Raw genomic sequence first — 24578 nt, forward strand, 5'->3', positions numbered from 1 at the left:
GCTAATATATAGGAAGTTCACATCAGATATAGACCTTTTTTGCATCTATATGCACTATTTTTAATAGACCCTACCATGATTTTTTTATAAAGGTACCTGAAGAACTAGGTAACTGTTTTTCCTTCTTTTCCCTCTCACATTGAAATGGCAGAGAACACTCTGGTTCATACTTTGCTATGATAGATTCCAGCAATGATTGTGGACAGTGATGACAATCTATTGCTTCACAAATCTTGTGGAAGTTAAAAGCTGTCAGTCGGCCATATTGCAGTCATCTTCCAGACTTACAATTTCCAGGACTTCCCACAGGGGGCTTGTCTCGATATCCTCAACAATTTTTGGTGCATAATTTCCAAGATTCTCTACGTCAATTGTTCTACAGGTTGAGAATTAAAATCACTCATGTTCTTAATCTGATTAGGTCAATTGAATAGGCAAGACATGAAGTGGTCTAATTCCTCTGTGACTGTTCAAATGATTCATCCATATTTCTCATACAATATATCCATTTTCTGAGTGTCTGGATGCAGCTGAAATATGAATAAAATAACTTGATTTTAGGCTGTCCTTCTAGATCTGTACATTCACTACTTAACACATTTTCAATACAAACATTTTTTGTAGGAACAACACTTACTGCAATACAGTAAGGAATAGCTAGTTTTAACATTACATATATAAATTTATCTATAAGAGCACTTTAATTTCCATGAAACAACATGTTAGTAGATTTATAGATTTGAACATGTGATTCCTTCACAGTTGGTTTTTATTAGTTTGACACCCTATTAATAACCAAGGTCATGTAACGACATGTCAGGTTTATTTTGTGGAGGAAAGCCACTGATAAGTGGTCAGTTCCTACCAATTGCTCCACATGGATTCTAGCTTGCAAACCAGAGGTAGAGGGCTTGTAGTAGTATGTCGAGACATAAACCACTTGACCACTGCACCCAACCCCCCCTCCTCCCCATTGATAATGAAAAGATTTCATATAAGGTTACCAAATCTTTTGGTTTGATTGATTAATCCAAACCTTAGTAAAACAAATATTGAAAAATTAGCAACTTGTTTCTTAGCATTTATTAGCATAAAAAAATCCTGCATATACCGCCGTTGTACCTGTTTCAGTTTCGCAGTGAAGTTTTTATGTCCAAAGATTCTCTGTCACAGGCAAGACATGGATCGTAGGTGTCCAAAGTATTCTTTCTCACCCCATGATGATCAGATCATTCAATACAGCTAGAATACCTGTAAAGTATGATAAATATAAGTTCAGCACATACCTTATACATACATTTTCTACAGGTTTATGTTTTTTTTTTCAGTTCCAAATGCATCTGTAATGCATTTTCTTATATTGCAAAAAACCCAAGAAAAATACAGATATATTTATAGTACTAGTAAGTACAGTAGTAATGTAATTTAATCCATTTCAGCTATATACTTGTTGTAAATTTGTATGTCTACTTTCAACCTATGACCTATATAACAAAATCTAGTGAAAATGAAGTTTGATTACTAAAGATGCTTCATCGCCGACAGAGCGTAAATAATTATTTATCATTTGGACAAAAAATTAAGATTAAATGTGTATTTATATTACATCTAACTAACACAAAAATAAATATATACCAAAAATTTATTTTGCTATTGTTTGTCTGCACAATCAATACCTAATTCCATATGACTTTACCACCACACCTCCCAACTGGGAAAAGTTATACAACAAAAGGGGCTGCAATAGAGGCTCCAGCCTGGTTTCAAAAGTCATCCTGAGGAAATTATTATGTTTGAGGAGCTTTTTTCCAAGCTGATAATTTAATAAACATATATTTTGACTTTGCAAATGATTTCTTAAACATATACTTTATTACTGTTTATAAAACGACATGATTGTTTTTATCAGATAATCGAAATATTTTTTTTATTTTGGTCTACATTTTTACTAACCTGTCAATAAAAATGCAGTTGGCTGACATGACCTCTCCCGTGGATTTCTTTATGGAAAACCATAAATGGCAATATTTCCAGTTCATGAAGATCTGATATCGCCTTAGCCAGGAACATTATACAAATGTTGCCAGTATATGTTGAAGATCAAACTTTTAGCATGCCGGCTTTCAACAAATAATCGGCAGACCTCACAACTCCTATATGCTCCAAGTCTCATTTTGTCAGTAATCAGACGATTGTGTATAAAACGGTAGTCAAAAATATCATACAAGATAAATGTTGGTGATCGAGATGTAAAATCTAGATCTAATGTTATAATAGATCGGGTGATTTCACTGCCTCACACAGTTCTGAATCAATAAGCTCAACTTTTTAAAAATTGTCCCTAACTGATAGGTACATTGATGTAAAGCTTAAATATATTAAGTCAGCTCGCTGCCATTTGTAAACAAAGTAATTCCGGAAGTGTTTTGTGTCTGGGATGCTGATTATAAAGGTGAAAACCAAAAACAGAGCGGAGAGGACAGTTCTGTAACGATGAGTATGTGGATCTCAGCTTTCATTGTCTTCATGGCCTTAGGTTGTCTGTCCACAGGTAAGGATATTATATTTTATCCCATAACTATGAATGTTATACAAAACCCATGTGATAAATTCCATAGCAGTTGGTTATCGTTTGAGTGTGTAAACACCTACGGCGCCTCTGATTGGTCAACTCCAAGATCTCTTGATTCCGATTGGCTCTCAATTTCGGGCTACTTTTCACAGCGCATTTTCTTTTAAATATCATTGTATTTACTGCTTAACAGGTAGTTGCTTATTAAAAGTATTCAACAATAGAATATTGAAGTTAGAAATATTAAAGTTATGGGATAAATAAGTTCCCCAACGCGTGACTGATGTTTAACATGTTTATCTAAACTCTCGTTAGTTAATTTTCAAATTTTTAAAAGACACTCGCTAAAGCTCGTGTCTTTTCAAAATTTGAAAATTAACTAACTCGAGTTTGATAAACATGATAAACAACAGTCACTTGTTGAGGAGCCTCTATTTATTAGTAGTTCGCCTAATACGAAACTTTTGTTTTTTGTAAATGATACAGCAAGAACATTTGAATAAAGTTATAAGCTAGAATGATATGTAGTAAGTTGACACCATTATATTGGAAAATTTTACATGACAGCAAAGCTATGATTTTGTGTCATTCCACAGGTAATGCTTTTTGGTACATTGGAATTTACATACTTGTAGCTATGACGGGAATAAGTAAAGATTATATTTAGTTTAATATCAAGTATTTATGTCAATGTATCAGGAAAATACAAGACAATTGATTACCATAACTTTTATTTGGTCTAATATCAACCATTTATGACAATGTATCAGGAAAATACAAAATAATCAATTACCGTAACATTGCTTATATATTGGGCTACTGATCAAATGTTTAAAAAAAATCAATTGAAACCATGAAATGTATGTATGCATCTATGTATGTTACCACAGGAACAGCATTACAATATACAGAAACAGGAAAAAAAACACAACATGGACCATTACTATTTTCAGTGTACTTATGCATGTACATGAATTATAATTAAAGTATTTGGAAAAGAAGCTAATTCTTTAGTTACTTGTGTATCATCCATCAGGTCATGTCATCCACCCCATCAATGAAGAAAAGCAGAGTAATTATTTCTTTCATTGCATAAATACTCTTCCACCTTATACTAACAAATTATATGGGATTTTTGAACATCAAAGCTTACATACATTTTATTTAGTCTAGAAGTAGAACCCTGTTTAACACTATATACTGTTGTCATGGCAGCCCAAGTAGAATTGAAATTGGAGACAAATTGACAGAGGAGCTTTTTTCTTGTATCCTGGATTCTAACTCATGGTATACTTTTCTTACCCGAGGACACTCATAAAAAACATGTAATAAAGTTTCTTTCTCTTCCCTGCAGAAAGTGCACATGACAGAATCTAAAACTTTAATTCTATATAAAAATACATTAGTTGGCAATATATGATGTAGAATTCTGTACTGCAGCCATTGTAACTTTGTATCTTGTGTGACCTTAAAGTAATCCTTATTTATTTTCCTCCACCATATATCATCTTTCTCAAGTTCAAAGACACAATTCCATTTTAAAATATGTTTTCTTGAAACAGAGGGCTTACATGAGCTTACCAAAGTTTTGTATATAGTTCTATTACCAGGTTTATCTTTCAAAATCAATAAACTTTGGATACAATAAGTCATTAGGTGTATTCAAACCTTCTTTAAGGATGTACTCCTCTGAGTAGTCAAAATTTTCTTGTATTAAACTTTTTTTCTCATATAGATTTTTGGAAAGAGGAGTTCATACCGTGAAAGAAAATGAAAGAAAAAACATTTGTCCGTGTGCTCGTTTTTGAGCTACTGTCACTCAAAGATACCTAGTTGACAAAATATTGGATTTTATGGGAATTTTGACGTTTTGACCATATACACAAGATATTAAAGCCATAATTTCCTAATGAGGTGTTTGATATGTATTTATGTTTGTAGAATTTATTTTCCAGTATTCTTCTTTTAAAATATACCAGTTTTGATCAAAAAGACTAATATTTTTTCTCAGAATAACAAGATATGCTACCCTTGTCACCTTGTCCACATCCTCTTCCTATATTAAAAAATTCTGAAAAATACCATTTTTATTAACGCATAATTTACAATCCTGATTCAATATTTTGACCCAATTCTCTATGTTAGGGCCAAAATTAAAATATTCCAAAGTTTTTTTGTATAAACCTCCATGATACCGAATCAGAAGCCTTCTCGAAATCAACAAAAAGTGCCAGACCTGGTTTCTTATTTTCTTGTGTATAACTCATATAACATCATATAATGTCCGTATACTTTCTCCTATAAATCTACCTTTTAAAAATCCTGTTTGATTTTCATGAATCAATTCTGGCAATGAAGGTTTTATTCTGTTTGCTATACATGCAGATATCAGCTTATACGTAGTGTTTAGAAGAGATATCGGTCTCCAATTTTTCAACACATTTCTTTGTTAAATCCTTGAACTTTAATGCCAGTATTGTTCGCCAATTATCATTTTTAACATTATTTAACTTTATGCTAGTGTCAGCAAATATTATCATGTAACGTTTTGACTATCAACGATTTGCTGGATTGTAAGTGGCCATACGTATGTCATATGGATCAATAATTAATAAAAAAAAATATACTGTAAACAATGTGTAATATATACATAATATATAAAAAACCAATATTTCACTCATCCCATATGGGGCTTAGTGTCATGGGAATGTTTTCGGGAAGCAATTAATTATTTGAAATACTTTTATTCTGAAGTAAAATAAGGAACTCATACTTTCCAATGATGGTACATTTGTTACTGAAGAAACTTCTAATTTGTCTGTGTCTGTTTAAAAAGAAGTAAAATAACCATGATATACGCTATATTGTGCTTCGCACTAAGTAATGGTTGTCTTAATACCATTTCTATTCACAAATTTCGAATTGATTGGAAGGTTTCTGATATTAAATAGGCCTTTTGACAAACCTAATATGGGCCGATAAATCCCAGTGGCGTAGGAAGATGAAACGTAATGGGGTGGGGGGGGGGGGGGGCCAAAGGTCACTCAATATTTCGTACCCCCCCACCCCACCCTCGCGCACCCCGCACGCTACAAGAGATACATGATATACTTTTTTCATATATCATCCACATATAATCCTTATACACATCTATAGACAGTGGCGTCGCTAACAGGAAATTAATGAATACGCAAATAAGGCGTGCGACTTTGGGGGTTCCGGGGTGTCCACTGGAAAAAATATTACGATTTAGAATGATTGTGATGAAGTTTTACGATGCATTTGATGATTTTGCCGAGCGCCGAAGGCGCGAGATTTTTGGTGTTCGGGGGGAGGGAGGTCTCCTCCGGGAAAAATATGTACGATTTTAGAATGGCAGAGATAAGTTTTACGATGCATTTTTGTTGATTTTGAGAGATTTCGCTGGCGCGAAATTTTGGTGTTTGGGGGGTCCGGGGGATCTCCCCCGGAAAAAAATTACGATTTGGAATGGCTGAGATGAGTTTTACAATGTATTTTGATGATTTTAAAGCTTTTCACGGTAATTTTTCGATTTAAAGATACCCGCATTAAGAAATGATACTTGTGAGTTTCGTCATACCATTTTGTAACCCAGCTCCGATCTGAACATACCGGATTCCACACCATCGGCACATTGTTGTGTAACTCAAAATAAATAATGAATTGAAGATATATAACCAAATTAATTTTTGTTAAAGAAAATTATTTTTGAAATAGTATAATCCATTGGTGGACTTTTTTAGTGTAGTTCGTGTGTATTGAATTTTCATTATTAAAGGTTTGAGCATTACGTGCTTGAACGTTTTAGGAAACGCGCCGCGCAGCGGAAAATTTTCTAAAATGAAGTGCAAATATGTACAGGAGGACCCTTTTTTTTTCAAATGTGAATTTTTAGAACATTTCACTCGGCGAAAATGGGGGGGCAAAAAGACATGTTTGTCCCCCGTCCTGGGGAACGGGGGGGGGGGGGGGGGGGGCATTGCCCCCCCCCCCGCGCTTCCTACGCCCCTGAATCCGAAAGGGTGTCTGATGTTAAATAGGCCTTTAAAAAACTGATATGGGTCGATCAATCCGGAGGTTCATAGGTCCACTTCAGATATGTTAAAAGGTTGATACAACGTCAGAAACCATCGGATTAACTGCGAATGAACCTAATATCGCACCAAAATTGCCATAAAACATAAATTGCTATTAAATATGAAAACACAAAATGGTTGGTTACGTTTATAGTGCATTGATTTCTGCAAACCAGTGAAGTCCGGGCTGAATCCAGAAGTAGAACCACTGAAAAGACATGGGGAAACAGCCAACATGCTGAAAGCCTTGTTCCGACGGGAAGAAGGGTATGACGAGTGTATGGAAGCATTCATGTGTGTCTCTTCGTCAAGGGCGAGGATGATTTCTGGCAACATTTATGATGGCATGATGTTCAGTATGGAAGATATCAATCGAATGTGCAGGTACTGTTTCGTGTATTTGCTGTATGTTTGTAATTTGTTACGTATTTGAGAGCGCCTGTTATTTGTTATGTAATTGAGAGCGCCTGTTATTTGTTTAATATGTAAATGAGAGCACCAGTCATGTTACGTATTTTAAAGCGCCTGTTATTTGTTCAATATGTAATTGAGAGTGCCTGTTATTTGTTTAATATGTAAATGAGAGCGCCAGTCATGTTACGTATTTTAAAGCGCCTGTTATTTGTTTAATATGTAATTGAGAGCGCCAGTCACTTGTTACGCATAGGAAAGCGCCTGCTATTTGTTATGTAATTGAGAGCGACAATAAGTTAGATGTCTTTATTGTGTAGGGATGCCGAGGAATTTCTTACATGTTACGACCGAGTTTCCCAAGAACACACGTGTGGACAATATTCAACGGAACATGCTATTGTGTTAAGGGCCTTACAGAACCATTTCTGTGGAAATTCCTCGGGTGAGTTTTCATTTGCAATATTTCCTTTCCAACAGATCGTCCGCATTTTTTCTTTAGGTCTTTCTTTTGCAAGACGGCTTCCAATTCTATCCTTGTAGCGGAGACTTGGTGCTTTCTGCTGGGGCCAACAAATAACCATTTCGCCGAATATTTTCAGAATTTACCTAAACATTTCTGTAAGTTTCTCATCTGAGAGACGTTTACCTTATCGGTATCTCATCTGTGAGACGTTTACCATTATCGGTATCTCATCTGTGAGACGTTTACCTATATCGGTTTCTCAATCTGTGAGACGTTTACCTTATCGGTGATGCTTGCATCAAGTTATCTACCATACACATTCCACAAGGAAGAGCATGAGGAACTCCTTTTTTTAATTCCTGCTTTCGTCCTTGCAATGCGGGGACGCGCCTCTATCTATGGATTCCCAGAAACAATAGTCCTGAACATAATAGATCTTTTATACTAGATCTTGGACAACGGAGTTTGATTTGTGAGCAAGTGTGAACATCTTATTTGCATATCACTGCCTTAAACAACGTCTTGTTCTGAATGTGTCACAATGATATGCATGATATCAATCTTGCAATTACTATGGGACTGTCCCATCTACTTCAACTCATAAAACTGGTTTAATAAAGTGGTTTAATAACTATTAATATAGGAGAAAAATTCGAACGATATATTTGATACATCGAGAAATTTGACTCATCTAAGATCTACATTTTGTGAATTTTTATTCTATTTAAGGTTATTTTTGTCTCATGAATTTACAGTAATGCAGTCAATGGTGGACTGTGCCAACAAACGTTCCATACAAACCACGATGTTTGGACAATTTAAGCAATACTTAGGTTGGATGTTTGCTTTCAGATACCTTGGTAATAGAACCACAGTAGACGAAAAGACAACGAAATTGTGCAGGTATTTATTTGCCTTATTGTTTATTTCTTTTAACATTCATTCTATAAAATGGTATTATATCATTCTATTGTAAACCAAACCTATTTTCGCTATGATTTGAATTCGCCTTTTCGTGTCCATCAGCCTTTTCACGTCAATTTATAATCGCAAATTAGACTGTTGTAAATGTTCGCAGTCAAATTTTATTGAAAATGTGAATAAATGTAAAGTACGATTCATAGCGCTGGCTTAAAATAGCGCAATTCGTTGGTTCACTACCGGAAATACCATTTACAAAATTGATTGATGTACATAAATTTCAGTTGAACGAAGAAGAGAGGGGGGGGGGGGGGGGGGGGGGGGGGAACGCCAAAATAAAACTACTGTTTTAAAAAATATTATATGTACGTTTACTATTCCTGTACATGAAACATTTTAGCGGAGAAAAAGTAATTCCTTTTAAGATGCTCCACCGCCGACAGAGCATAAACGATACTCATAATTTGAACAATAATTGGTGTTTAATCGTGTATGTATATGTATATATATGTATATATATATATATGATAAACACAAAAAATAATATAATTCATTAAAATTTTGCCTTTGGTGTATGCGCAATCAGTATTTCATTCCATATAGGACATAGAGCCACGGGTTTTTTTTGGGACATAATTAGTTTTTTTTTATATTTTGATCTTAAAGTAAAATTAGAAGCTCAAACCTTTAATGGTTGTAATGGTGTAAAGTAGCTTTTGTAACTGGAGGAAGATACTAATTCGTCTGCTTCTGTTTTTGATAGAGAAAAAATACCATTCGTCAGCGGTGGAGCATCTGTAATCGTACGGGAAAATAAATTAGTTTACAATATCATCCAGTAAACTTGTGAGATGTTTTTTGCATTATAACCAAATTTCAAAATACAAATGCTATTGCAATGTTTTATTTTTGTTTCGTCTTCAATACTGTTATTTCTTGACTTCGCTAGCCAAGGGTACTCTCCCTGAAACTGTTTCAGGGAGGGTGTTGTACTGCATACTCTTGGCTAGCAAAGTTGGTAATTTCTATGAGAAATAAAATGTTGTTGCCTTTTTTATGTCCAATAGGTTACAAGGCGACTATTTCCACAGGATACTGAACGTCATTGGCCATGAATGCGGTTCAGACGAGGTCAGGTTCCTTTGTCACGTATTTTCTGACCAGGCGACAGTCCACGCCTTTGAATACAGCATTCGGTTTGAAAAATGTCCCGTTGAAATATTCGGGTATGATTGCTGAGATAATTCAGAGGAGATTACATAAATCGATTAATCTACATCCATAATAGAAAAAAAACCCGCTTAACGCCATATCCAAACAGGATTCCCGTAAAGTACACAAATGCAACAAATAGCCAGCTGGTAGATAATTGTCTACTTTTGGGAGTATGTTACTTTTCAGACAAGATCACACATCTTTAGAAAAAGTTAAGTAAGAGCGGTCTGGGTACTTCTAAGCAAAAACTGCTTTACTTTCATTGGTTTTTGGGCTATAAGTCGTAGTTACTAAATTTTGAGATTTTAATCGTAAAAAGATAGTGTTACATTATACTGTTTTTTATTACACCGAAATTTACATAATATGCTATCTCAATCTCAGTCCAGACTGATCCGAACATCATTTTGATATCGCTATCAAATTGGACTGATTAATTAATCTAAATTTAGATATACTCTTGTTTGAATGTTTGAAATGGTGTAAATTGAATGTTTTCAAACTGAAAATATCTACATCATAAAGCTAGAATAACCATTTACTCGAAAAAACTCAAATTGTAGATCTAACGAATACGTGTATGTGCTGTATAGATGTATAGTACTAATGGCTTACCTTGTTTAGCCGCGGACTACTGTGACATCACAAGACCACGTGACCGCCTAGCTCATTATCTCTGAACCGTAGTCGACACTACCCGTAAATCACGACCAAAACCAACCGATAGCGCTAAAAGCTAGGCGATTCGTTGGGTGGGACTTAATTTTTCATCCATCCAAAGCAATATCCTGATGTATTATCAAAAAAAAAAATTGGCTGCACAAATCCTTTAATGTACATATCGGAGACCAAGTATTTTAGCATTGTACAAACTCTCCACAATGGGCTAAATGGGTACAGATATCGGATTCTCCAATTTCCAGACCTATTTCAGAAATAAGCCCAAATTTTGAAGAACGCTTGTACACTGAGCGATGCTTACCCTATGATCTATTGACATCCGATTACTCTATTCCTTAGTATTGATCTAAATTGACATCCGACTGCTCTATTACTCAGTATTGATCTAAATTGACATCCGACTTCTCTATTACTCAGTATTGATCTAAATTGACATCGAATTACTCTATTACTCAGTATTGATCTATTGACATCGAATTACTCTATTACTCAGTATTGATCTAAATTGACATCGAATTACTCTATTACTCAGTATTGATCTAAATTGACATCCGATTACTCTATTCCTTAGTATTGATCTAAATTGACATCCGACTTCTCTATTACTCAGTATTGATCTAAATTGACATCGAATTACTCTATTACTCAGTATTGATCTAAATTGACATCCGAATTACTCTATTACTCAGTATTGATCTAAATTGACATCCGATTACTCTATTACTCAGTATTGATCTAAATTGACATCCAATTACTCTATTCCTTAGTATTGATCTAAATTGACATCCGACTTCTCTATTACTCAGTATTGATCTAAATTGACATCGAATTACTCTATTACTCAGTATTGATCTAAATTGACATCCGATTACTCTATTCCTTAGTATTGATCTAAATTGACACCCAACTACTCTATTACTCAGTATTGATCTAAATTGACATCCGATTACTTTATTACTCAGTATTGATCTAAATTAACATCTAATTACTCTATTACTCAGTATTGATCTAAATTAACATCTAATTACTCTATTACTCAGTATTGATCTATTGACATCCGACTACTCTATTCCTTAGTATTGATCTAAATTGACATCCGACTTCTCTATAACTAAGTATTGATCTAAATTGACTATCCGACTAATTCTCTATTACTCCGATCTAGTATTGATCTAAATTGACGTCCGATTACTTTATTACTCAGTATTGATCTAAATTAACATCTAATTACTCTATTACTCAGTATTGATCTAAATTGACATCCAATTACTCTATTCCTTAGTATTGATCTAAATTGACATCCGATTACTCTATTCCTTAGTATTGATCTAAATTGACACCCGACTTCTCTATTACTAATTCAGTATTGATCTAAATTGACATAGAATTACTCTATTACTCAGTATTGATCTAAATTGACATCCGACTACTCTATTCCTTAGTATCGATCTAAATTGACATCCAACTACTCTATTCCTTAGTATTGATCTAAATTGACATCCGACTTCTCTATTACTCAGTATTGATCTAAATTGACATCGAATTACTCTATTACTCAGTATTGATCTAAATTGACATCCGATTACTCTATTCCTTAGTATTGATCTAAATTGACATCCGACTACTCTATTACTCAGTATTGATCTAAATTAACATCCAATTACTCTATTCCTTAGTATTGATCTAAATTGACATCCGACTTCTCTATTACTCAGTATTGATCTAAATTGACATCCGATTACTCTATTCCTTAGTATTGATCTAAATTGACATCCGACTTCTCTATTACTCAGTATTGATCTAAATTAACATCCAATTACTCTATTACTCAGTATTGATCTATTGACATCCGATTACTCTATTCCTTAGTATTGATCTAAATTGACACCCGACTTCTCTATTACTCAGTATTGATCTAAATTGACATTGAATTACTCTATTACTCAGTATTGATCTAAATTGACATCCGATTACTCTATTCCTTAGTATTGATCTAAATTGACATCCGACTTCTCTATTACTCAGTATTGATCTAAATTAACATCCAATTACTCTATTACTCAGTATTGATCTATTGACATCCGATTACTCTATTCCTTAGTATTGATCTAAATTGACACCCGACTTCTCTATTACTCAGTATTGATCTAAATTGACATTGAATTACTCTATTACTCAGTATTGATCTATTGACATCCGACTTCTCTATTACTCAGTATTGATCTAAATTGACATTCAATTACTCTATTACTCAGTATTGATCTATTGACATCCGATTACTCTATTCCTTAGTATTGATCTAAATTGACATCCGACTTCTCTATTACTCAGTATTGATCTAAATTGACATTCGACTTCTCTATTACTCAGTATTGATCTAAATTGACTCTTTACTCAGTATTGATCTATTGACATCTATTACTCAGTATTGATCTATTGACATCGAATTACTCTATTACTCAGTATTGATCTATTGACATCGAATTACTCTATTACTCAGTATTGATCTAAATTGACATCCGATTACTCTATTCCTTAGTATTGATCTAAATTGACACCCGACTACTCTATTACTCAGTATTGATCTAAATTGACATCGAATTACTCTATTCCTTAGTATTGATCTAAATTGACATCCGATTACTCTATTCCTTAGTATTGATCTAAATTGACATTGAATTACTCTATTACTCAGTATTGATCTAAATTGACATCCGATTACTCTATTCCTTAGTATTGATCTAAATTGACACCCAACTACTCTATTACTCAGTATTGATCTAAATTGACATCGAATTACTCTATTCCTTAGTATTGATCTAAATTGACATCCGACTTCTCTATTACTCAGTATTGATCTAAATTGACATCGAATTACTCTATTACTCAGTATTGATCTAAATTGACATCCGATTACTCTATTCCTTAGTATTGATCTAAATTGACACCCAACTACTCTATTACTCAGTATTGATCTAAATTGACATCCGATTACTTTATTACTCAGTATTGATCTAAATTAACATCTAATTACTCTATTACTGAGTATTGATCTAAATTGACATTGAATTACTCTATTACTCAGTATTGATCTATTGACATCCGACTACTCTATTCCTTAGTATTGATCTAAATTGACACCCGACTTCTCTATTACTCAGTATTGATCTAAATTGACATTGAATTACTCTATTACTCAGTATTGATCTAAATTGACATCCGACTTCTCTATTCCTTAGTATTGATGTAAATTGACATCCGACTTCTCTATTACTCAGTATTGATCTAAATTGACATCGAATTACTCTATTACTCAGTATTGATCTAAATTGACATCCGATTACTCTATTCCTTAGTATTGATCTAAATTGACACCCGACTTCTCTATTACTCAGTATTGATCTAAATTGACATCGAATTACTCTATTCCTTAGTATTGATCTAAATTGACATCCGATTACTCTATTCCTTAGTATTGATCTAAATTGACATTGAATTACTCTATTACTCAGTATTGATCTAAATTGACATCCGATTACTCTATTCCTTAGCATTGATCTAAATTGACACCCAACTACTCTATTACTCAGTATTGATCTAAATTGACATCGAATTACTCTATTCCTTAGTATTGATCTAAATTGACATCCGACTTCTCTATTACTCAGTATTGATCTAAATTGACATCAAATTACTCTATTACTCAGTATTGATCTAAATTGACATCCGATTACTCTATTCCTTAGTATTGATCTAAATTGACACCACCAACTACTCTATTACTCAGTATTGATCTAAATTGACATCCGATTACTTTATTACTCAGTATTGATCTAAATTAACATCCGACTTCTCTATTACTCAGTATTGATCTAACTTTGACATTGAATTAATCTATTACTCAGTATTGATCTATTGAACATCCGACTACTCTATTCCTTAGTATTGATCTAAATTGACATCCGACTTCTCTATTACTCAGTATTGATCTAAATTGACATCCGATTACTCTATTCCTCAGTATTGATCTATTGACATCAAATTACTCTATTACTCAGTATTGATCTAAATTGACATCCAATTACTCTATTCCTTAGTATTGATCTAAATTGACATCCGATTACTTTATTACTCAGTATTGATCTAAATTAACATCTAATTACTCTATTACTCAGTATTGATCTAAATTGACATCCGATTACTCTATTCCTTAGTATTGATCTAAATTGACATCCGACTTCTCTATTACTCAGTATTGATCTAAATTGACATCGAATTACTCAGTATTGATCTAAATTGACATCCGACTACTCTATTCCTTAATATTGATCTAAATTAACATCCAATTACTCTATTACTCAGTATTGATCTATTGACATCCGATTACTCTATTTCTTAGTATTGATCTAAATTGACATCCAATTACTCTATTCCTTAGTATTGATCTAAATTGACACCCGACTGCTCTATTACTCAGTATTGATCTAAATTGACACCCAATTACTCTATTACTCTGTATTGATCTATTGACATCCGACTTCTCTATTCCTCAGTATTGATCTAAATTGACACCTGACTACTCTATTCCCCAGTATTGATCTAAATTGACATCCAATACATTACAATACAAGAAAATAACATGAACAGTAATGACGGGTCGTGCTTTAAGCTATTCTTGTGTGGCGCTAACAAAAATATAATCATCAACAGCAAATTGCTACTTTGTCACTATTCTATTCTGATTACTAGTGCAATTTTAGATGGGTAATTGAACCAATAATCCCATTCGTTTAATAAATTATACACGATATACATTTATTAAGCATGTAAAGAAATACAAAGCTGAATTCACAAATTATGTTTAGGGAAACATATCAGCGTTCTCTTGTTATTTTACGATTGTTCTGATTTTACTAAATGTCTATTTATAGCCGCTGTCGTGGTGCTGATGGCTAAGCAATGACTGACCGTAGCTGTTCAGACTTCCATATTCATCGCCAATTAGAGTTCCGCTTTTAAAGGTGTATATATATATATATTAAAATCATTATGGAAAATTGTACAAATTGTTCTTTATAAACCTATACTTTTTGTATTGTTCTGGTTTGTGGTACTTTTTTTTTTTTTTTTTTTTTTACCTTGCATCACTCTGAAGATACCTGTACAGTCGGTTATTTTCGCGAGTAAAAAAACCCCACTATTTTCACTAAAAACGAGAAAGTCACATTTTAGCCCTTATGAAATTTCGCGATTTGACTATTATAAGCATGATAAGGGTATAATCATAATTCTTAAATTTCTCAATATTTCGCGGATAAAATGTTCGCGACCATAGCATATGTTTTTAACAGGTGGTGCATCGTGTTTTGTAAGACCACGTTTACATGTACATTAATAGTCGTATCAAAATAAGCGTGTAGTCAGCTCGAGAAAATTAGGCTAAATAACATGATAGCAAAAACCACTTGAAGTTGTTATGTGATAACCCTCGTGCTAGCTATTTATATATAGTTTGATATCAAAATATATATATATCAGATTTTGGATTATGAAATGTTGCAACTTGCTGTGAGGAAAGCTGATTGTCATGTGATGGAGTAGTCCACCTTGTTCATACGAATTACCAACACCCCTGTCAGATTTTGTTTAAAAACAAATTTCAAAAGTTTGTTATCAAAATCCGACCAGTTGTTTAAGTGATTACGGTCTCCTTAAAGAAATTGTACATGACTTATTGTATACTTTTTAGATTTCATTACATAGACAGGATGAAAAGGAATTAGCAGATACATTTCAGTTTGATAAGTCTGTCCATATTCACCACTTTAAATCATTATAAAAATATGTTCCATTTTGGACTCCAAACTTTATGAATACCCAATATCAATAAGAGGCCCAAGGCCATTAACGGTCATCTGACATTGCAAACTTGGCACCATTTGAATAGAAAAATACATGTATTTATATTTGTTCCAAAATGGTGATTTTAAAATCAACCAGTGCAATGCGTTTTTAGAGGTCTAAAACAGCATTTCTTAGGCAGCTCTTCCTTTACATTCAAAAACTTTTCACCACCGAATCTGTATCAAAGTACTCAAAGTACTGCAAATACAACGCAGCAGAAACAGAAAAATGGAATGAAATTAAATGAATTTCCAAAATCAAAATATAGAAACCATATTATAAAGACTATAATATCAATTATTTCAAGAACATTCAACTGATCACAGAAAATACATATGTTTTGTTTGACATTTTTCTTAATTAAAGTTCCTACATGAAAACTACTAAGAAAACAAAAGTCTTCATTAAAATGAGTTTTTATCCTTAATATACTCCTGTTTCTTATGTTGCACATACACTTGTTTTGGAAAAACCATGCACATATGAGTTATTTTGCCTTTACCTCAGATCTGTGTTTAACATTCATTTAAAAACATATTTTTAAAGTACACTAAAAGGGCATATGATTAGTTTACTTTAAAACTCTTATGTCTATAAGCCTTAGATAGTTAGTCCAATTCGAATTATCATTAACAGAGATTATGTAAGTTGGACAGAGGAGTCACCAGCAGGCAACAGTTGACCTAGATGGGCTGTGTATTATATAACACTGTGTATTCTATACACACTCTGTGTAATCTACCAATCAGAAGGCAGTCTTCCCATGACTACTGATTGGTCCAAATGAATATTATTCAATAAATAGGGAATTTATGAATGGAAGTTTATGAATGAAATGGTTCAAGAGGTCACCACTAGATGTCATTGTAGGGCAAGTCCTGCACATCAATAGTAAACCGGATAGCATTAATACAAACGCTAGTCGCGTTGTATTAAAAAGAACTTCAAAACGTGTTTTTTGTGATGGTGGCGTTGGCAGAAACCATAGATCGACCCGAAAAACAACAACACATGTATGGGACCATTTCATGATCATTTCAGGCAAGTTTCAGATAAATCGCACCAGTAGAACTTGATTTCAAATTATGTCTTCAAGATGGCAGCTGTGGTGGCCAACTCTAATTTCGGATTGACCAAAACAAATAACAACACTTTTGTCGAGACCAAGTCAGGATGCTTTTAGCTAGTTTCAGCTAAATCGCACTAGTAAAACTTGAGAAGTTTAAAATGTGAAAAGTTTACTGATGGCGCACGGCGGATGACAACGAACGAACCAGGATGACTATAGGTCATCCTGACCCTTTTGGTCAGATGACGTTAAAACAGTATTCTGAATTTCTCACGAATATTAAAATTAAAGACATTCTTAAAAGTGAAGCACTGATGCAATGTGGCGTAAAAGGTCTTTTTTTTCAGCAAATGGTACGACACAATAGTCAATGATAACAACAAAATCTTATAATTTAAATTTTACTTTGTCATAGTAGTTATTACCAGAATCTCTACATACATAATATATTATTCAATAAATACATAGTATACAAATTTATGATACAATTAACTTATATATACATGCACTAGTTTCTACAGTACATGTGCACTACTTGTGATGATGCAAGTTTAAACAACTATCAGTTTATATGTACAAATGCTGGTCAATCACACAACAGAGAGTCGTCAGACACAGGATCACAATCTGTGTCCAACAGATAGACCACATGGTTCAATATCGTCCCTCCTCAGATCTAGTATTTTCATCATAATTCACTGCCATAGTCTTTGTAAAATGGGTTGGTTTCAGAATTGTCTTCATTCAAATAAATATTTCCCTGTGCCTTTTTTTCGAAAGTTTAAATTTTTTTTATTTTTTTTTTTTTTCTGTACAATAATTTACAAAAGTAGTGTCAATTATAACCAAGAAAGAAATAGGATTTGAAAATAAGCTTCAATATGAATTCATATCCTACAATAGTTTTGTATCATTATCTAACAGAAAAGACATCAAATCACAGATGATTGGCAATGGAATGGCTCGTCAAAATTTGAAATACACCTACTAAGTACATCCCATGATTAAAGTTTAAAAAAACCCTTTATGTCCAAAAACTTCAAAAAGTCCAGGGCGATGACTTTATTGAACAGAAAGTAAGGGAGGTAACTTTACTTGACTGCAGTGAAAAGTGATGTCACTTTAAATACAAAAAGGACTTAGGAAGTGTATATAATGTCAAATCCCTTCTTACACGGAGCCCTAGTATCCTAGTGACTTTTGATACAATACTTCACTTCACAAATACCACACACATGTGCCTCAATCATACACTTATCACTCCAATCTCATACAAGCTATTTTCTCACACTATACCTTGGAATAAATCACAGATGCTTTAGATTGTTTTCAATGCCATACATTTTGGCTTTGAGATTTTTCAGTTCACCAACAATTTTCTTTGATCGGCCGGCAGTGGCGTGTACATTTCTTAATATCTGCATGTCTATATCATCTGGACGTTTCATATCCATATCTTCGGCAAACCCCATTGTTACCTGAAAAGTATCAAAGTCATTACTGATGATCTATAATGTTAAAATTACTCATTAACATAAATAGAATGTATACAAACAATCTCTTTAAAGGATTCTGCAGTCACCAATATTGATAAAATATAAGTGAAAGGAGAACCCCAAGAAAACTAAGAACTAATAGTAGTAGCAAAGCAATTCAACATATTCTGGAAACTTATATTTTAATGAAACTGTTCTCATTCTAAAATATAGATTTTGTTTCAGTATTTATTACTTCTTACCTAAAATCTCTTTTTGAGAAGAAAAAAAAACCAAAAAACAAACAAAAAAACCACCAAAAAACAAAACAAAAAAAGCAAAAAAAATAAATAAAAAAAAATAATAACTATTGATGAAGCAACTGAATGTTCACCATGCTAGGTCTATAAATGGTTTTAAAGTTCAAGAATGAATATGTTTTGATGAATTTTGTCCCTTATATGAACATTCTAACTCACCTTATACAGCTGTCGTTCTACATCCTTTAGTCGAGATCGTAGATTTTTGATGTCATTTTTAAAGCCCTCGACTTCAAGGTTCCTCCTTCGCTCCAGATCCTGATACCGCTGGTTCATCAAGGCTAGCCGCTTGGTCATCTTATCACTCCGGCCCTGTCAAGATTAATACAAGACATCATAACCAATATCTGAGGCATATAATGTAGTTATTGCTTTGTGACTTGAAAATCCTTCTCTTACACCGTATTTGCTTATTATACTTAATACCCTTTATTAGATGACCTAAAATTCTGTTATTTCACACTTTGAATGTATATGCCACAACACATTATTCCCCCTGTCATGTTACTATTTTTCCTTGCTTTGTTGAAAAATATACATATCTCACATCTAATCTAATTTAAAATTAAATCTGTAATTCTGCTCAACAACGATTGCTCTACGATACGCTCCAATTCAAGATCTAACAACTCAGCTTGTCGCCTCATGAAATCTTCAGTGTGGTTGAATCTCTTGGAAGTATAAACTGCTACTAGTATGATTATCCAGACCATGAATTACACAATTGTAGCCAGGAGGTCATGCTGAGGGGTAATCCAAAACAAGGCGTTATAATTTCTTTTATTCGGGGATTCAATTAAGCTACTGTAGTGGAACGGAAATTACAAGTTTAAATAAGGATTGTTAAGGATCCCTCTTCACTTTTAATAATAGTAAAATACTGTTACTTTGAATGCGAAATTCTGTTCTCTTACCACAAACGGCTGGTGTTTTATTCTACTCTCAGGCATTCATATAAACACTGCTGCTTTTGAGATTAACAAATTTGTATGTAAGATCTGTTAATGCATTCTGATTGGCTTGACACGGTGATACTTGCGACCAAAATACTTATTTCTCAGCTGTCATGTACCATCATTGTCAAAACGGCATCAATAATCACATGACTTTCATTTCTATTGCTGTGATCGCTGCTTGACTTCCAAAACTGCTGTTGGAAAGCATACTGTATTCGTGGTGGTTGTTGTGCCAAAATACCTGACATTTTCATACATGTTAAATTGACCTTTAATAATACATCTTGACGATCAAGAATTTTACTGATGAGTTTCGTAGATTCAACGTGTATGAAACAAACTTGATCTTGATGGTAATGGCTTGATGATTATCCCGTGTCGTGCGAATGCTTTTACATGAATACATGTAGTCCGACATGGAGTTTTATTTTCTGAAAGCAACTATGAAGATTTGAACTCGATAAGATGTTAAATGAGTATTATTTAACCCTAAAGATGTTCCCAATTAGAAGAATTTGGTATCAATGGATTCTTATCAAATGATGACTTTGAATACTAATTAGTGTCTTTTTGCTAATGAAAATATTACTACACCATTTGTGTATTTCTGTAAATACACTTGACTTCTGTCTTTTAGCCCCCCCCCCCCCCCAACACACACATACCTGATTGATTGTCATGTTATTTCAGGTTCCTATTAAGGTATTATTCCTAAAAACCAAAAAGGGTATACACACTGTGTACTCTCAAAGGAGGGGAACCACTTCATTCAAAAAATGGAATTTACAATTTCATCTTAATTTTGAAATTTTCAATTTAATTATTAATTACTGGACTATTAAAACAGTATAGAACTCCTCGGCTACAGACAAAGTACTGTGGTACACATTTCTCTTAATTAATTACTTTTCTTCAACTCAATCATCTTTTTCTCCAGAGCACAAAAAAGAACAGGAAACAACAGAAAAGGAAAGTAACATACATGTAGGCCTATATGTTTTCTGGAAATATATATGATGTGTTAATTCTCACAGCATAGGCCTACATGAATGTAAAAGAATTAAATATTATCAATGTTTGAGAGAATTTCCTAGTTGTAATTCTATAGCAGCTACATGGAATGTACGTTTACATATATACATTGTACGATACATATACATCATAAAAGTTTCTTTCCTTCCAGTTGGACATTCATGTCATCTCTCTCCAGAACTCAAATATTGTTTTACAAAAAAAAAAAACCAGAGACATAGATAATTTAATTAAATCTCTGCAAAAAACTACACGAATAATTGAACACATATATTGTACTTGTAAAATATCTATGTATGAGCTAATTTATTTTCACATCTTTGACAGCTACATGCATGGACGTTCTATGGAACGTTTTCGTGTGGTTTTAAATTGGAAATTATGTTACGATTATTTGTATTTAACCTTCATGATTCGGTTGATGTAAAATACGACGAATGCGATGCTGCAATAATTGCCCCTTGCCGGGGCCCCATCTCTGCATCGGCCGAATATTTGTGTCGATTTCCATGTACAAGATGCTTTTATCGAAAAATGATTACAAAGCATTGTCATTAATGATGTAAGAATACTTCATTTGCATCAAATGTATCATCTCAAAACAACAATTTGCATACCGCATTAGTGGTTTATCACACGAAACGAAACCGACACGACTGAGAAACACATGTCCATGTTGACATTTCCACGCAGCCTCGTTTTCAAAGAGTTTGGCGAATTTATATTTAGAACTGTGCTAAATTTTACACGGGGCTTCCCCAAAATTTCAATGGTCAAAACTGGACACCGTAAGCAGAACTTGACCATCATTATGGTATACAATGACTTTTGGAAGGCCAAAGAACGCATTTAGACTGGTTTCCTTTGCCCGACTATTCACTTTAAAGATATTAAACTTGACATTTTGGTGTATCGATTGTGACATTAATATAAATTACTGTTTGACACAAAATGGATTCCATTTTTCAGATTTGTTAGTTTTCGAAACAACTTTCACGTGGACTGTTACATTTTCCCGAGGACGTAACCTTTCCGGATTATATTTAACGGTTCACTCAAATAGATATTTTACGTTATGGAGATACAATACAAAACTTATTATAAACAGAGCATGCCCCTCCTTATATATGTGTGCGTTGTGGAAATAAAAAGCTTAGCAGACAGAACATTCTGGATTTTATGTTAAACCACCATTATAACTAAAATCTACTAACATAATAATTTTTATTTAATCTGACATACACAATCCAGGCGCGGATCCAAGGGGGGGCGGACCCGGCGTACGCCCCCCCCCCCCCCCCCCCCCCCCCTAAAATAGGAGAGATAAAAAAAAGAAAAAGGAAAAAGAAGGGAAAAGAAAGAGGGGAAGGAAGGAAAAGAAGGAAGAAAGAAAAAAAAAGAGGGAGAAAGGGAAAAAATTAAGGAATTAGATATAGAGTGGGAATTAGACAGAAAGCTCCATATCCTACCTTTACCGTTTGATGTTATCATTTTAAAATCTAAATGTATTCGACTTTGTGGTACATACATGCATGAACATACTTGTATCCAGGCGCAATGGAATAATTATATATTTTTTTTCGTGTAAGTTAAGGTTTTATCTCCATCGCTTAAAAGGTACAATGTAAATCCCTTCAAGTATTTACTTTTTAAAAAAAAAAACCCGATAAAATCCCAATATATTAGATAATTTATTGTCATTAATATTCAATATTGACAGGTTATATCTCGATATCCTTAGCAATAAAAGAAAATGGGGAGGGGGTGGGTGGAAGGAATTGTAGCTGGCCATGAGTCTTCGTTGGTTGACTATATGTCATGCCCTTCGTTTTCCAGGTTGTAAATGATATATTACACATTTTTGAATCAGCATTAAAGTCCTGTATTAAATCCTACTATCAATTCACAAATGTGTGCGTACTTTCAAAACGCCAGTTACAAGATCACTACTGACGCCGAATGCTTCTAGAAGCCTTTTATTTGTCCTAAGAAAATGTTTGTAAAGAAAAAATGGAATGCGACAGAGAATGAGAGCTTCTAGGGTCTAGGTGCACCCCATGGCCAGATGCCTTCCTTTTTTGTTTCAATAAAAACATATCTTAATGATAATGTTATAAGATAGGCAAACGATGTTAAAAAATTAATGCACATGACAAAAGGCTCCCTATTAGAAAACAGGATGATAGCAATGGTTCCTGGCACCGTATGGCCATAGACAAGACCACTAGCCTTCTTTTCTTTCATTGTCCAATACACGAATTATGAAGATTGTGTAAGTTAGGGAAAATGAATTATCTAATCTGAGAGATAATGTATAAAAGTAAAAGCTTATATCGTTAAAAAAAAGTTCACATACACTTTCATTAGTCCTATAAAAACCTTCGATAGGCGACCCCTAGCTGCAATATTGTAGCTCAAAAGACTTTTAGACTGAAAATGGTGTCTTCTTTAGAGCTACAATTGTTCCCTATTACTTCAAAACCTTCAAAAAAAGTATGAAAAACTGTGCCCGAGTGATTTTCGGAGGCAGTGCTCCACTACGATACATAGGGACCAATTCGTACCCGGCCTAAAGACATAGTAGGCCGGGTACGTATATTCGTTCTAGGCGGCCCCCAGACCCCCATCCTTTTCTTTGCTTCGTGCCTCTATGAATAGATATTCAGATTTTAGGCAGTGCAATTCTGTAACTTTGTATTCAAAATATGACATTAGACATCAAAAATAATAAACGAACATTTTTACATGGCTTCAATTATTTTTTGGAAAAAGTGTACATTTATTCGAGGGCTTCTGGGGGCCTAGGCGGCCCCCAGACCCCCGCCCTTCTTCGCTTTATGTCCATATAAATATTAAGATTTTGATATTGCAATTCTGTAAGTAAAAAAAAAATAAATCAAAACTTCAAATAAAAAATATGACACTTGACACGAAAACCATAAATAAACATCCTTAAATGGCTTCAATTATTTTCTGGAAAATGTGTTCATGAAATCCTCAGAATGCAGGATTTTGCACCATTTATTCGAGAGCTTCTGGGGGCCTAGGCGGCCCCCAGACCCCTCGCCTGATTTGCTTTGTCCCACGCCCCCTCTAACCTCAAAACCTAAATCCGCCCCTGCATACACAATCCAAATTCAAAATTTTCGCGCCTATTGCATGAGACAATCAGAAGCGAAGTTACAAGTTACGGACATCATGTTTTCCCTTATGGCGTGATAGAGTTTTTCCACCAATGAAAATACTTATTAAAACCAACAAGAGTTGTATAACAAAACTATCCAGAAAAAAACGCTTGGGGGAAAATGCAGAAAAAATTACTGTCTCAAGGTCGAAAAACATTTTTGCAATTTTTTGACGAATATTCGAAATTAAATCTTTCGCCCAACTACACACACACCTCATCCCCCCCGCCCACCAAGTACAATGTACCACGTAAATTACGACGATTTTACATTG

The 24578-nt window shown here is 33.8% G+C and overlaps 1 protein-coding gene and 2 long non-coding RNA genes across 3 annotated transcripts; 1 reads left to right on the forward strand and 2 right to left on the reverse strand.

Moving 5' to 3' along the window:
* Positions 1–449: 449 nt before the first annotated feature.
* LOC138336927 (uncharacterized) lies at positions 450–2326 on the reverse strand. Its single transcript, XR_011210488.1, has 3 exons — positions 1954–2326; positions 1123–1251; positions 450–530 (listed from the first exon to the last, which is right to left on the reverse strand). It is a non-coding gene; the product is annotated as an uncharacterized lncRNA (long non-coding RNA).
* Positions 2327–8308: 5982 nt separating this feature from the next.
* LOC138336609 (uncharacterized) lies at positions 8309–15493 on the forward strand. Its single transcript, XR_011210446.1, has 3 exons — positions 8309–8449; positions 9535–9693; positions 15295–15493. It is a non-coding gene; the product is annotated as an uncharacterized lncRNA (long non-coding RNA).
* Positions 15494–17723: 2230 nt separating this feature from the next.
* LOC138336608 (coiled-coil domain-containing protein 77-like) lies at positions 17724–19501 on the reverse strand. The gene is made up of 2 exons (XM_069286129.1): positions 19291–19501; positions 17724–18814 (listed from the first exon to the last, which is right to left on the reverse strand). Exons 1-2 carry the CDS (start codon positions 19426–19428, stop codon positions 18644–18646), a joined length of 309 nt encoding a protein of 102 aa, XP_069142230.1. The 5' UTR covers positions 19429–19501; the 3' UTR covers positions 17724–18643.
* Between the last annotated feature and the right edge of the window lie 5077 nt (positions 19502–24578).

The sequence above is a fragment of the Argopecten irradians genome, chromosome 12 (assembly GCF_041381155.1).
Source record: "Argopecten irradians isolate NY chromosome 12, Ai_NY, whole genome shotgun sequence".
In the NCBI taxonomy this organism is placed as follows: Eukaryota; Metazoa; Mollusca; class Bivalvia; order Pectinida; family Pectinidae; genus Argopecten; species Argopecten irradians.